At 41.7% G+C, this 16,125-nt stretch overlaps 1 protein-coding gene across 10 annotated transcripts in view; it reads left to right on the forward strand.

Moving 5' to 3' along the window:
• DMP1 (dentin matrix acidic phosphoprotein 1) overlaps nucleotides 1–5,660 on the forward strand; it is a 138,110-nt gene extending 132,450 nt beyond the window's left edge. For all 10 annotated transcript variants that reach the window (XM_082391734.1, XM_082391730.1, XM_082391733.1 and 7 more), the window contains one exon: nucleotides 895–5,660. In XM_082391734.1, coding sequence (XP_082247860.1) covers nucleotides 895–2,265 — 1,371 coding nt within the window. In that variant the 3' untranslated portion in view covers nucleotides 2,266–5,660. The remainder of the gene's footprint in view (nucleotides 1–894) is intronic.
• Nucleotides 5,661–16,125: the final 10,465 nt, after the last annotated feature.

Consider the following 16,125-nt stretch of genomic DNA (forward strand, 5'->3'; position numbering starts at 1 on the left):
TAGATGCTCAGTTCCAATGGATCAGTGTAAACGCTAGTGATGGGAAAAGGTGTCATCACCCTGTAGTCCTGACTGGAAACTCAGACATTGATGAGTAGGGACATGTGGGGGAAAAAAAAAAAAAAGTTGGCAAGAATGTTCTGTCATAGGATATGGTAGAGAGAGCAGATTTTTCCAGAGCGTAATGAAGGAAGATTCACTATCCCTCCTTATCTGAGTAGAGCATCCAATTGTTTTACTTCTGGGGAATCACCTCTCTGAGCTCACACTTAGAACTAAGCCGCCTTGGTGGTCACACTAGTTACAGGCTTTCAGCTAAGCCTTCTACAGGCAGCTCTCTGCCTGTGCAAATGAGGTCTAAGCATGGTTTTGGTGAGATTTATACCTTACTACAATATTATACTTTCATTTTAGCGAAAGGTTTCATCCGCCTGCCCTAATACATTTTTTCCCCCCAGAGTTGATTAGAAAAAAAAATTTGAGTCGTTTTAAAAATCACCCAGTATTTTAAAAAAAACTCTGTTTTAAACCAAACAACTTGATGAGTGAGTATTATAAACCAATTCTTTAATTTACAAAAAATTCTCCAAAAGTATCCTTTAAGGACTCCCACTTAAATATTGAGTTCCATAAATGTGATTTCTATAAAATTTTTGAGAAAATTTTTGCAGCATTAAGTGAACTGTGCCTGTGTAAAATGGAATGACTTGACTTTCAACTGTTCTTCCTTCCTTTTTAACCCCTGGTTGAAACATTATTGAGCCATAAAATTGAACATGGCTTTGATGAGGGACATAGGAAGAAGAAAGCAAAAAGAGCCTAGATGGGCATTAAATAGCACCCTTGAGAGCAGCTCCTGGGGTACTAACCATGTCTGTTAACCCCAAACTCCAGGTAAATGAAGACTCCAGCGACAGCACTGAATCAGAGGAGGGCCTGGGCCTTGATCATCAGCAATACGTTCATAGACCAGCTGGTGGCCTTTCTAGGAGTGGAGGGAAAGAAGGAGATGATAAAGATGACGATGAAGACGAGAGTGGAGATGACACCTTGGCTGATGATGACAATGGCCCAGGACCTGAAGAGAGGCGAGGAGGGAACTCCCGACTCGGAAGTGATGAGGAGTCCTCTGACACCACACGATCCACGGAGGAGAGTGTCCCACAGGGGGAAGACAGCGCCCAAGACACCACCAGTGAGAGCAGGGACTTCGGCAGTGAGGACGAGGGGCCCAGCAGGCCTGAGGGAGGCGACTCCACTCCAGACAGCGAGAGTGAAGAGCTCTGGGTGGGAGGCGACAGTGAGGGGGTTAGTAGCCACGGGGATGGCTCTGAGTTTGACGATGAAGGAATGCAGGGTGATGGCCCGGACACCTTCAGGAGTGAGAGAAGCAATTCCAGAATAAGCAGTGCCAGCCTCAAGTCAAAAGATTCGAGAGGGAACAAAAAGGAGCAAGCAAGCACTCAGGATTCTGGTGAAGGCCCATCAGTGAGGTATCCCAGTAGGAAATTCTTCAGATCGTCTCGCATCTCCGAGGAAGATGGCAGAGGTGAGCCTGATGGTAGCAACACCATGGAAGAAAGCAAGAGTGATTCCACAGAACACCCCGGCTCCAAAGAGGCTGGTCTCAGCCAGTCCAGGGAACACAGCAAGAGCGGCTCTCAACAGGAGAGCGAGGAGAATCGGTCCCCGGAAGACAGTCAGCATGGCCAAGACCCCAGCAGTGAGTCTAGTCAAGAGGTTGACCTGCCTTCTCAAGAAAACAGCAGTGAATCTCAGGAAGAGGTAGTGAGTGAGTCCAGGGGTGACAACCCCAATAACGTTACCAGTCACTCAAAAGAACAGGAAGCTAGTGACTCCAGTGAAGAGGACAGCTTGGATAAACCCTCCAGTTCAGAGAGCAAATCCAGAGAGGAGCAAACTGACAGCGAATCCAGTGAGAGCACCAGATCCTCGGAGGAAAGCCCGGAGTCCACTGAAGAGGAGAACAGTTCCAGCCAGGAGGGCCCCTGGTCTCCCAGCACCTCAACAGAGAGCCAGAGCCAGGAAAGCCAGGACAGCCCGTCTGAGGAAGAGCAGGGCAGCGATTCTCAGGACAGCAGCAAATCAAAAGAAGAGAGCAGCTCAACCGAGAGCACATCAAGCAGCGAGGAAGAAATCCAGTCCAAAAACACTGAGATGGAAAGCAGAAGATTAACAGTCGATGCTTATCACAACAAACCCATCGGGGATCAAGATGACAATGACTGCCAAGACGGCTATTAGCGCGGGCGCTCCTCGGTGCCTCTCTCACACAGGTGTCTTGGGGGCTGGAGACTAGGGAGATCATTATAACTGTAATTTATTGATGTTTGTATCAGAAGAATAACCAGAGACCATTCCTTTATGAAAGGAAATACTGGACATTATACTTCTTTCTAGGATGTCACCAAACCATAGAGGTTTCAATAAGGGGGAATTTCACTAGAATACCCTCAGTGAGACCCGAAGCAAGGAAAGATGTGCATTATAGCTTCACAGCTGAAATAGTTCCTAACTCATTAACCTAACACACAGTTATTGAGATTCCGTGAGGTATCAGGCACTGTGCTAGGTGCTGGGGATATAAAGAAGCTTCAGACTTGTTTCTTGCTCCTGACGAGCTTCTGGAGGGATAAATAAAGCTAAAGAGGGATACATATGACGGAAGCAAGAATTACTACTATCCAGTGGGGTGAGTCCTATAACACAGGTATGAACCGAACATATGGGAGCACAGAGCGGGGACCAACTTTGCCTTAGAGAATCAGAGAAGGCTTCACAGCAGAAAAGACACTGGAGTTGGAGCATTGCATAGGATTTCTCCATTTAAGACAAGACAATTCTATTTATTCTTGGTATAAGCAATAGAAAATCCTGTATGAATAAATATTTAGTTTGTGAAAACACTTTCAAATTATGGCACAGTGAGGTGTTTTGGATAAGTAAAACTTATTTTTTCAATTAATTGATCCTTTTCAATGTTTTTTGTGGAACTCCAGTGAGAATCACCTCCCTGACCACTGGTGATGTGGAGGAATGGGTTGGGGAGCGTGGAACAAGAAAATTCCTCTTTAAATAGACAACTTTCAGCTTAATTTTTTCTAAGATCAGTCTATGTGCAATGTTAGAAAACCTGTTCTCAGAGTCCTCTGCCTGTGTCGCACGTAGCAAAATTGTGTGTATAGAATTCAATTGATTTTTGCCGAATACCCTTTGAAATGTTACCTCAACATAAAATATTTGTTTTGTAATAAAGATAATAATATCCAGAAGAAGTATGTGCTTACTTTTTATAGGGCTGTCAATTTTTAGGATATATTTATATGAAACGACTCTTCCTTTAAAACATTGCAAAATAGTCTATTAGCTTTCTCCCATTAAAACAAAAGATTTTCTTAAATTATTTCCTGAAAATTTGATTTTATTTATACTTCAGGCAGCATTTTGATAAAGTTACTTTACATGCTGCTTATGATATTTCACTAAATATACCTGTTATAGATAAGGTTAAAAAAAGGAAGCAAGCTCTCAGCTTTTGTATAAGGCCATGCCAAAAGTTCATGGTGTTTGGGTTTAACATTAGTTCTTGCTGGTGTCTCTGAGTCATAAGTGTAAACTCTGGAAACTACAGGGATACACATTCCTTACACTGTATTTCTTTGAAGGAAACTACCTCACCTCAGCACTTCCACTTTTCAAATGTGTTTTCACACACACTGCTACTAGAGCACATCAAAATTCCCCTACAAATTCATTCAGAGAATCAAGAAGATTTCCTAACCTTCAGCCTGACCCTTCCCATCCTTCACATAGCTCTGTTCCCTCATAACGTCAAAGCTATGATCTCTTGCGGAGATAAAATATATATAGTTCTCTAATCCTCTCCCTTCAGATTTTAATTCAGTAGATCTGGAGTGAAACCCCAAGTTCTGCATTTTAAAAAGGATCCCAGGAGGTTCTGAAGTAGCCCATCTGCACACCTACATTTGGGTTCTCTGACTCTCTGGGTTACTTACCTGGCTTTATTAACCTACAGATTCCTACCAACCCACAGTGTCTTCTGAGGAGAACTGCCCATGCACAGACCTCCTGGTTGCTTGAGACATAGGTGACCAGGTTCTAGCCGCTCAGATGCCCCGCCTCACCACAGGTGATGGTGTGGGACGAGCACCCAAGCCAAGGGAAGTCGACCAGCAGCCTCAGAGGAGGCGTGGCACAAAGGCTCTGCCTGAACAACAACGATGGTGGCTTGGGGTCTAATCTGATTTTCCCTCTCTGTAAATTTGGATATTTAGGGAGAGAGATGTCAGAAAGTGGTCTGAACAAAAACAGATGGGAAAATACAGAGAAGCAGGAATAAGGAGAAAGCTTAAGTCCATTAATGGTGGAGCACAAAACTGAAGATTATTGAACTCCTGATGCTGGGGGGTAAATCGTAATCCTCTTCCTCTCATGCTTGGATCCTGACTCTCTTATTGCCTCTCAGGCTTTCTTAGATCCCTGTGACATTCTTTCCTCTTAAGTGCCACCTGTGTCCTTACAATACACCCACCTTTCTGACATCTTTGTTCCTTGCAACCAAAAAGCCTAATGATTCAGACTCATGAACTTAGGTCATATAACCTCGGAACACTGGCTAACTTAACAGCTAAGTAGAGGAAGTACTGGACAACATAGGTGGACCTTGGAGAGTGGAAAAAGAAAACAAGGGAGAAGCACATTCCAAGCAGAGAGAACAGAGGAGTAGATATATGGAATTGTTTATGGCACATTAAGGTATGATTTTTAAAATCTGGTGTCACCAAAGCATTTGGAAGAGAGGAAGAGGGAAGGGAAGTGATAAGATAAGAGATTGGAAAGGCAGATCACAATCTAAAGTGAAGGCCTCTGAATGCCAGATTAAGGAGAATAAACTTCATTTTTACGGAGTGCCTTTCTGGCACCAGGTTTTCATGTATTATATATCATACATATCACAAACATCTTTCATGGATATTACAAACTCTTTACCCCTTTAAAAATATATAAAAAATAAAGAAGAGCAAATGAAACACAGAAAAGCTAAGTTAATTATTCTAGTTTAAAATCCAAAAAATGACAGAGCCTGCTTCCGTTTCAGTTTGATGATGAACCACTGAAAGTTTCAAGCCGTGGAATAAGATTCATGAGTATACGATTATGGCCTTATCTGCTTGAAATATAAGTAAAGGAAATGCTATATTCTCTGCTTGCTCTCAGCATGGAAAGAACCCAAGAGCCTCTCAGTCATTTTCTAATGGCTTATTTTCCTAGACCTGCCCCTTTCAGTGGAGAAATTCATTCTTATTTCCCACAAAGTTTCCCATGTAGATCTATGTCACAGTGAAGATTTCTACTGAAGATTTTGTACAAGGAAATATCATAGTGCTGCTGGAGAAGCTAGGAATATTGGTGTCCAAAAGAGGAAGCTTATACTGAAGGCTTTAGGAAACATGGCTTAATATGCAGGAGAACTCATTCAGCCTGGAAGCCACCGATTCTACTACAAAGCACAAGACACTGTGGCTTGTACTGCTGTTCCCACTGGTAATGACTCTGGATGCTGCCGGTAACACTGGTACTGTTACAATAACACTGGTACTATTACAGTAACACCGGTACTATTAATTACAATAACACCGGTACTATTACAATAACACCGGTACTATTACAGTAATACTGGTACTATTACAATAACACCGGTACTATTACAATAACACCGGTACTATTACAGTAACACTGGTACTATTACAATAACACTGGTACTATTACAATAACACCGGTACTATTACAATAACACCAGTACTATTACAATAACACCGGTACTATTACAATAACACTGGTACTGCAGATCCCAGCTGTCACTGCTGCCAGAGACCGTTCTCCACGGACCCTGCTGTGTTCTATCACTAGCTCTCAGTTCAAAGTTTGTGGCAGATGCATAAACCTGTCAGAGCCTATACTAAGTGCCCATGCAATAGTTAGAAGGGACCCTAGAGAGAAAGTATCTTGCGTTTTCAGTTTCAACATCACAAGGTGAATTTTGTCTCTCATCCAAACGTATAAAGAGGCAATATATGTAAGAAGGTGCTTCGGATGCTGGGTGAGCAAAAAGATTGAGAAACATCCCACTGATGGGGAGAAGGTCCGTGTCCATGCCAAAAGGAGGAGCGGCATTAATGTCATGGGAATGATCAAGTCAACCACCAAGGCTCTGGTTGTGATTCATGTTGGTGAAGATGGGAGAAGCAACACTAATACCAAGGGGAATGCATGGACCACCAAGGAATTCTTTTTTTTTTTTTTTAATTAACAATAATTTTATTTGTTTACTTTCACCTATGTCAGCACACCAAGGAGTTCTTACAGGGAGCAAAGGAGCTTTGAAACACCAGGGAACTAACATCATTTAGCATCAGTACGCTTCAGGTCCTGTGCTAGGTGTCCGCCTTGGGCCAGAGCTCCAGGAATTCCATTGGTGGGTCCCAGAGAGAGGGATTAGTGATTTTATCTATACTTTCCCAGGCTTCTGTGGAAGACAGGGGGGAAATCAAGACACTCTGAAACTGGGCTTCATGGGGCAAGGTGTTTCTAACGCCCCTAAAATTATTTGCTAAATCGTTGATATACTTGAGTAGAGGATCCACGATTTTCATCAGATTCTCAAAGGAGTCCATGCCTAAGCTGCCAGAATCTATTCAATTAAATAAAGGAAATAACACTGACAATCATATAAGATCTGTCTGAACATTGTTCTGTGGAACTATTGTGTTCTGGAAAAGCCCAAGTCAGTGCTGAGGAATAGTGTTGAGAGTATAGCATGCGTCATATAACACGCATCACTTGCTATACATCACTTGCATATCATAGCTAAAGCTTGTATAAAGGAAGATAGTCTATCATAAAATATCTTTTTGATCAAATGAATACAAATTTTAAACTTCTTAAATGTTGATATAGAACACATCATGAAAATAAATTTTCTCAAAGTAAAAATTTCAACCATATCGTTCCTTTGCATTCCAAGTATATTTAGATTCTGGACTGTATGTAGATGTTGCGGAAGTTGAGATTTATCCCCAGTATCCCTTTTCCTCTTCTTTGTATTAGTAATAAAAATCTTTGGTTTTCAGTCGGGCACATGGCTGCCGAGATGGAGACTCCGTTTCCCAAACTTCCGTGCAACTAGGCACGCACATGTGGCTAAGTTCTGGCCAACAGCATGTGAGCGGAAGTGATGTGCTTGGCCTCTTTCCTTTCCTCTCCTCTCTCCCCATTGGCTAGAAATTGGCAACTTTAGAAATAGTTTCCTTGTACCAAAAGGTACCCTCCTCTTGGTTGTTTCATGAGAGAGAAATAAACTTCAATATTGTTTAATCCGCTGTATTTTGGGATTTCCACATTACAGCAGCTTAATCTACATCCTCATTAATATATGTATATATTCAGAGACTATATAATTTAGAGTTCTCACCAGAAACACTGAGTTAGCTTTCCTTTATTTTATTTTATTTTTTAAAAGATCCATACTTTTGACCAGATTTAATAGCTTTATTTACTTATTTTTTGGCTGCATTGGGTCTTCCTTGCTGCACACGGGGTTTCTCTAGTTGTGGCGAGGGGGGGCTACTCTTCGTTGCGGTGTGCGGGCTTCTCACTGGGGTCACTTCTCTTGTTGCGGAGCATGGGCTCTAGGTGCACGGGCTTCAGTAGTTGTGGTGCGTGCGGGCTCAGTAGTTGTGGCTCGCGGGGTCTAGAGCGCAGGCTCAGTAGTTGTGGCACACGGGCTTAGTTGCTCCATGGCATGTGAGATCTTCCCGGACCAGGGCTCGAACCGGTGTCCCCTGCATTGGCAGGCGGATTCTTAACCACTGCGCCACCAGGGAAGTCTCACTTTCCTTTATTTAATAATTGAAGAAAACATGTTCTCCAACTGTGCTCTCAGAATATCGTTATGCATCCTCAGTAAGTTTTAGTATTAGTTAGATTAAATTAACTTTTAGACTGTGAATTTACTGTTAAAGTGAATGGAATATTTAGCTTTTGCAAATATGGGTAATGAAGAGAATGCCCCAGTATATAAACTATTCTTTGGGAATAAATAGAAATTTTATCATTTCACGAAACTGCTAGGTACCATTTGGTAAATTTCTACATCTAGGACTGAAATTATTGGTCAGAATTTCAAGTTGAGACATTGATTACTCAAGTGTAATTTGCAAATCTGGCTGTTATTAATGAATGTAATGAAAATGAGGTCAGGCTGTAAACTTGCTTCTATTCCATTGTACACTGTCTAATAGCACTGGTTCTCAGCCCTGGTGCACATCAACTGAGGAGTTCTTTTTTTTTAAGAATCCTATTTAATTGGTCTGGGATTAGGCTTAAGCACTGGTATTTTTAAAAAGTCTTCAGCAATTCCAAAGTGTAGCCAGCACTGAGAACCCTGATATAATATAGTAGTTAATTCTGCAAAATTTTGGCCATTCTTTAGTTCCAGGCATAGGTCTCATTTTGGAAGGAAAACACTAACCAAATTCCAACCCTATTTAATATGATGAGTTGAATTCTTACATCAATTACACAGGCTTGTCTGCTTCCTCTTCCAGCACATAAATGGACCCAACATTTGAGTGACTGGAGCATTTAGCTCTCATCAGCTCTCAGTCAGTGACTAGTTAAGACATAATCAGTCATCAGAAAAAATGTAAGGCTCTTTTTGCTTTTTGGTAAACTGCCCACCCCAAGGCCAGTCAGAATATAAGATCTCTGAGGTTTACTCTAGTTGGCTTTCTATCAGCATCTGAATTGTCATCAAAATAAATCTTACTTGAGCTCGTGAATGGTTTCCCTCTGTCCTTGCACCACAATACCACAGATGGAAGAGATTATAGGAGGAGAAACATCTACAGACTGTAGGTCTCGTGGTCAGACACACAAAACAGCCTGGCTTTCTCTTTTTTGGCACAGATCATGACTATTATTTTAAGCAACTGAATATAAATGTAGTGTTTGGTTACAGACCTTATTGTGTAACTGATATGAAAGAGACCATTACCATCCTTTCACATAACACAGATCATTATGAATTGTACGTCTAGCAGATTGTCTGGAAGTCCCCCATGGGGAAGAAGGGAAGTAGCAGAAGGGAGGGCGCAGAAAGTCTGTCTGGGACGTTGTCACTGGGACCACATCCACACTCCACCCCACACAGAATTTCAAAGCTGTCTCGTCTCCTTCCTGGAGCGGGTGCTTCCCTACCCCCAACCTATTCCCCCACTCCCACTGTCAATACAAGCTATGGCAATAAATAGGGAGCTTACATAGGTAGAGAAAGGACAAGCTCTGCTATGCTTTAAAATGGTGACAATATTACTACGAGAAAGGGTTTTTTTGTCCTTTAGATGTTTCCACTCTGAGGATGGACCTCAAAGTACACTGTCCTTTATCCTGCCTTATTCAGGACTTAAAGGATATGAATTACGCTCCCTACTTGTCTCTGTTCCAGCTTCACTAAGGGGAAAATTTGAAGGAGTCAAATGACTCCAGGGGATGAAAAAGGACTAAAATAATGAGGGGGTAAAAGGAGAGGAGAAAGAAGAAGACAGAGAAGGGAGACCAGAGAGAAGGGACCCCCTTATGCCCATGGGAAATGGATTCCATATGGGTTGATAAATGTCTTGAAAGGCAAAGTAGAGAACTGTTTTCACTGTCCTTCAGAAATTGTATGTGTGTTTGAAGGGGTAATGTTAATCTTTTTTTCTGGGAGTGGACCGTACCTTCCTGACTTCTCAAATACTAAGGAGAGGAGTAAGGAGGACGCAGTAAGTCGGAGGGATTATGGCATCTTGAAATATGGTCCACTTGAGGTCAGAAGCCAAAAGAAGGTCCTACACAAGAGAGTGAGACAGGATGCTTTGGACCTTGGCCAAAACTAGGTTCATGTGGTTCAGAATCTGATATAGAGCAGGGGAACCATAGAGGTGATGTAAAAGTTTACCATCCTCTAGAAGTTCACCCTAACACGATTTAAACATGCTGAGTTCCATCAATGGATGTATAGCTTGACCTCCTGGCCACCACTCTGTAAGCATGCATATCTTTTCCATAGTTGCAGTTACAGTGATTTTTAATTTTCTCACTTAACATATTTTTTTACGTTTTATAGTTTCAAGTTACCATATCTTTCTTCTTTTTTCTTTTTACTATTTGAAATGAAGCAATGAACAACTTTATGCAAATATCATTTGTTACTTAGCAATCTTAGATTGACTATCACTTTAAATTCATCCATTATCAAGAACAGCCATGAAAATGTTTTCCCTACAGCAAGACGCCTTCTAATTTAACTACACGGATTCTTCCACCCCGTCTGAATGGAGAGTTATATGTGTCTCTTTAACCTCCCTCTATTGAAATACACGTTCAACTAGGCTATAATGCTTGATTTAATATTGGTAATTTAATGGCACCAACTAGAGTAAAAATGTAAATTACCCTGAGAAGAGCAATTCCTAAACTGCAGCCTTTCCAGAGTTCAAGTCTAAGAGTCGTAATGTAATAGCATTATGACCTAAAAGATAAGAATTATCATTAAACACAATTGGGATTTATCTACATTTCTTTACGAACAAGATTCTTTAAGAAAGCTTCAAATCCTGAAGTTCAAGAATATTTGGGTAGTCCCATTCTGTAACTTCTCAAACTCCCAGCAGGTGGCAGTGTTGCTCACTGCTGTGGTCCCCGAGAGGCCAGAAGAGTCTGGAATTCAGAGCACAGGTGCATGGGTTAACCTTGGACAGAAATGTGGGCAGCTCTAGCATTAGAGCTAGATGATGAGTGTGATAGATTGACTTGATGATGTAGGGCATTTTGAATGGGCTTGGAAGGTCCAGTAGGATTTTTGGGGCAGATTAGAATATAGGTCAGGAAAGATTTTAATTTAGATTTTATATTCTCATATTAATAACTCAGTAAATTGCCTTAAATTTTGAAACTTAATTTTCTTAGAACCAGCTCTAAACTGGCTTCTTTCTCCTGGCTGAAGCACATAGTGAATCTTATAACCTTAAAAAGAACCTAAGAACAACTTTCTTTCCAGGAGGATTAGTTCTACTTCTGACAATTTTCCCTATGCCCAATGTCACAAACCATACCTGAATCATAAAGATATTTAACACTCAGAGGAGATACTAATAAGGTCCCTTTAAATACTGAAAATATAATGAAGTCAGGCTTCAGTCCAAATATTCTACCTTTTTCCTTGCATAAATACAGACAGCGTGCAGGACCAAACTGAGTTCTAGATATGAGTCTAATTTTGCTCTGTTGAACTAGTCACTTCTCTGAACCTCTGTTTTTACTTTAGTTTATTTAGGAAACATTACCTATATTACTGATACTAGACAACCAATAAGAGATAGAAACAGATCATAACTAGATAGACTGTGTAGATATACTACATGCTCTATATATTCTCCTAAAGTTCAAGAAATAACTGATATTGTCACTGTTGCACTAAAAGATCTTGTGGGTTAGCAGAGCAAAGGCACTAAATTTTAAGGAACTTAACCCAATGCTCTATTCCACTAAAAAGGCACTGAGCTATCTTGAGCAACTGACTTGCCTCTACATCATAATTTCCTAGTTCACAGTCTGTAAAATCCAAGTGTGTGCCTTGTGAAATTTTGGCTGATATCTGGCAAGGGTTACACATTCAGCCCTTCCTTCAATAAGCATTAAGTCCCTAGCAAGTTGGGGAGGATTTGTCCCCAATATGCCTCTGTCCCTTTGGTTCAAAACACTCTCTTTTTCTCCTTCACTCTTTTGGTCCTCTGGGTTGTCTTATATCCTACGTCGGCTCCCTTGGAGGTGAGATTACTGACTTGCACCTCAATCTAGTCCCCCATTTTTCCTTTAAACTTCTCTTCCACTTTCTGCCCTGTCCTTTCCCATCCTATACAGTGTATTTTTTTTTTTTGTTGCCACAGTAAATACTTGGGGACAGAGGTAATTTTTAATTATTTGAAGGGACCTGTTTTAGAAGCAGAAATTTAAAAATCTCCGAGCGTATAAGTTATCTATGGCTGAGTGACAGATCACCTCCAAAATGTAGTGACTTACAACAAAATAGTTACTGTCTAACAGTTTCTGTGGGTCATGAACCTCAGCTTGGTTTAGCTGGGTCCTCTCTTTAGGGGACTCTCATGGACTGCAGTAAATGTATGTTGTGATCATCTCAAGTCTCAACTAGGGAAGGGTCTGCTTCAAGCTCACTCATGTGGGGATTGGTAGTTTTCAGTCCCTCACAGGTTGTTGCATGAAAGCCTCAGCTCCTTGCTGGTTGTTGGCTGGAGGTCACCCTCAGTTCCTTGCCATGCAGGCCTCTTTAAAGGGCAGCTCCTAACCTGGCCGCTGGTTTCCATCAGAGAGTGCAAGTGAGAAGGAGTGAGCAAAAGTCACAGTCTCATAACCTAATCTCAGAAGTGATCTACCCATTACTGTTGCTGTAGGCTCTTTGTTGAAAGCAGGCCATTTGATCCAGTTCACACTCAAGGGAAGAGGATTACACAAGGCCATGGGTATCAGAAGGTAAGTTTCAGTGGGACCACCTTAGAATTCTGCCCTACACCTAGCACATGCTACATAATGACTAAGAATAAAGGAGGTTACAATTCTAATGGGATGTCTGAGAAATTGTATTTAGAAGGAAATTTGCATATTCCTATTTTTTTGTCCATATGTGTATACATTTGTGTGCTTAGGTAGGGAAAAAGCAAGCTGTATTCAGCAGGCAGTAGAGAGCACATAACAAACATTCCAAATTGTATGCCCTCTACATCTTGTTTCCCTCCTACATCTCTGCCCTCCCTCTCCTTACTCTTAGAGATTACTTTTTCTTCTACTCTGCAAGGAAAATAGAAATCAGCCAGCAAAATCTCCCTCATCAATCAACCCCCGAATCTACAAGCATTTTCACTACCCGCATCTTTATCCTTATCGCCACCACTCTGATTCAAGACCTGCACATAGTTTGTCTAAGGCTCAGCCGTCTACCTGTGCCCTATCCCTTCCACCTTCCCAGGAACCGCGGTTCAACATTTTTTCCCTGTTCCTATCTTCCGGTTCTTTTCTATGAGCACAGACACATGTTCAAAATTTTAAAACATCTTAAGTAGACAGGAAGCTAACTTTTCCTCTGCCCTGAGTAACCTTTTGGCTAGTACCTTCTTTCACCCCATCCCTTTACAACCAAGATTTCTGAAACAATCATTATTTTCTTTGTCTTCATTTTTTCAACTTCCATTCACTCTTCAACCCACTGCAGTCGCATCTGTGCACATCTTCCATCTTTAACGACAAGAAGATTACCTCTCTTGCTCGCATGTACTCTGCCAACTAATCATTCCTTTGCTCCTCTTTGCAACAAAACTCCTCACTATTTCAAAATGCTCTTTTAAACTCACCCTAAGCAGGGTGTTGCCTCTCACACTGAAAGCTCTTGTCAAAGTCCCCGATGACATTATTAAATCCAAGCATCAATTCTCCTTCCTCAACCTGCTGAACTTAATGGCAGCATTTGACAGGACTGGTCACCAGCCCCCTCTTGCTCCATTTTCTTCACTTGATTTTAAGGATACCACACTCGTTTGGTTTTTCCTCCGCCTCATTGACCACTTTCTTTAAGTGCTTTTGCTGGCTCCTCCTCTTTCCCCCCCATCTCTAGCCTTGCAGGTCCCAGGGCTCAGTCCTTGGTCCTATTCTCCTCCACATCCTCCCTTGATGGGCTCAGCCTATTTTATGGCTTTAAATACCATGGACGTGGCCACAGCTTTAGCATTTATATCGACGGTCCAGATCTCTCCTCTGGATCTATAATAGTATACCCAACTGCCCATTCCCCATCTCCACCAAGATATGCAACAGCTTATCAACTTAACCTGTCCCGAACTCAATTCCTGATTACTGCCCCTTCCCAAACTTGTTCTACCCACATTCTCCCGAGCTCAGTTGATGGCATCTCCGTTTTTCCAGTTGCTCTGGCCAAAAATGTGGGTTCCTCTCTTTCTCTCAAACCATTTCTGATCCATCAGAAAATCCTGACGGCATTATCTTGAGAAAATATCTACAAATTGCTTACTCCTCACCACTTTTGCCACATGGTCTGATCACCAGTATCTCTTACCTGGACGATTGTAATAGCTTCCTAACTAACGTCCTTCCTTCCACCCTTGCTCCCATGCCCCTGGCTGCAAGTCTATTCTCCTCACAGCATTCAGAGTAAACCTTTTTCAAAACCCTCCAGTGGCCCGCCATTTTGCATAAAGTCAAAGTCCTTACAATAGCCCACAAGGTCTTAGAAGACCTAAACTCTTTGACGTCATCTCCCAGTGCTTCCTCCTCGTTCATGCTACTCCAGCCGTGCGGGTCTCCTCGTTGCTTCTCAAGCATGCCAGGCACGTTTGCAGCCTTTCCATGAGCTACTCCTCTGTCTGAGATGCTGTTTCCCAGATATCCTCATGGCTCACCCCCTCATTTCTTTCAAGCGTCTGATTAAATATCGTCTCCTCCAGGAGACCTACCCAGACCATCCTTCTCTGTGCCCTCCTGTCCCCAACTCTACTTTCTTACCCTGCCTTATATTTTCCATAACACTATTATCTTCTAGGTTGTGTCACATTTACTTTTGTACTCAGTTAACACATTTATTGTTTATTGCTGAGAGTGTAAGTTTCATGATGAAAGGGATTGTGTCTGTTAGCTTCAGTGCTATGCTCCGAGCTCCTATGAGAGTGTCTCAGAGTACGTACGGCATTCATTAAATGTATTTTGGGTTTTTTTGGTTTTGTTTTTATTTTATTTATTTTTAAAAATTTTAATTTTATTGCACAATAGTTGATTTACAATGTTGTGTTAGTTTCAGGTGTACAGAAAAGTGAATCTGTTATACATATACATATATACACTCTTGCTTAGATTCTTTTCCCATATAGGCCATTAACTGTATTTGGGGGAACCTTTTATTTATTTATTTATTTTTATATTTATTTTTAAATTTTTTTGGCTGTGTCGGGTCTTAGTTGCAGCATGCGGGATCTTTTTGTTGCAGCGCGCAGGCTTCTCTCTAGTTGTGGCCTGCGGGCTCCAGGGCACGTGAGCTCTGTAGCTCACCGCACGTGGGCTTAGTTGCCCCGCGGCAAGTGGGATCTTAATTCCCCAACCAGGGATTGAACCCGCGTCCCCTGCATTGGAAGGTGGATTCTTTACCACTGGACCGTTAGGGAAGTCCCCTAATGTATTTTGAATGCAGGCTATTAAACATGGTCGCCAAAAATCTAATTTCCAAAGCCAATTGGCCCATTTTATTTTCAATTTTCATACATTTAAAGCTACAGACCTCTCCTTCTTTTATGGTATTTCCTCCTCTTTAGTAACTGGTTCTCTTCCTGCCTGACCAGTCCTCACTGCTTTCTTTTATGGGGTCTTATTCCTCTGAAATACAGGTGTGCCTCAATGCTGTCCTTGATTCTATATACTCTCTCTCCACCATCTATCCACACACCTGTTTCCACCACCATTAGCTCTCTTCAGCCTTGCTATCTCTCCAATGTCTGACAAGACACTACGTATTTCTTTCATCTTCCACAGTATTCCATCCGCAATAAACCCAATCTGAACTCATTAACTGAGACTTACTCTTCCTTATTTCCTCTTATCTTTGTGAATAATATCATCATTCACAGAGTTGCCCAAGCTGGAAACCTGGAGATTATTCTCAATTATATTTTTTCTTTATCACTCCCTATCAAACCTTATTGATCACATAGTCACACCAGTTTTATATTCTAAATATTATCTAATATGTCACACCACCATTGCAGTGATGTTCAAACTATGCAGTGGTCAAACTCTTTCTTGTGCACCGTCCTTCCAGCTGCTGCCAGAGATATCCTTCTGAAGTCCAAGTCTGAAGGTCGTGTTTTCTTACTTAAATATCTTTGAAAGGCTCAACTTGCATAGTCTACAAAGCCCCTGCCTCCCAGCCCCTCTTCTCTCCTTTCCTGTCCTTGTACATCCTCGTTGCTA

This window comes from Balaenoptera borealis (genome assembly GCF_965194805.1).
Source record: "Balaenoptera borealis genome assembly, chromosome: 4".
Lineage (NCBI taxonomy): Eukaryota > Metazoa > Chordata > Mammalia > Artiodactyla > Balaenopteridae > Balaenoptera > Balaenoptera borealis.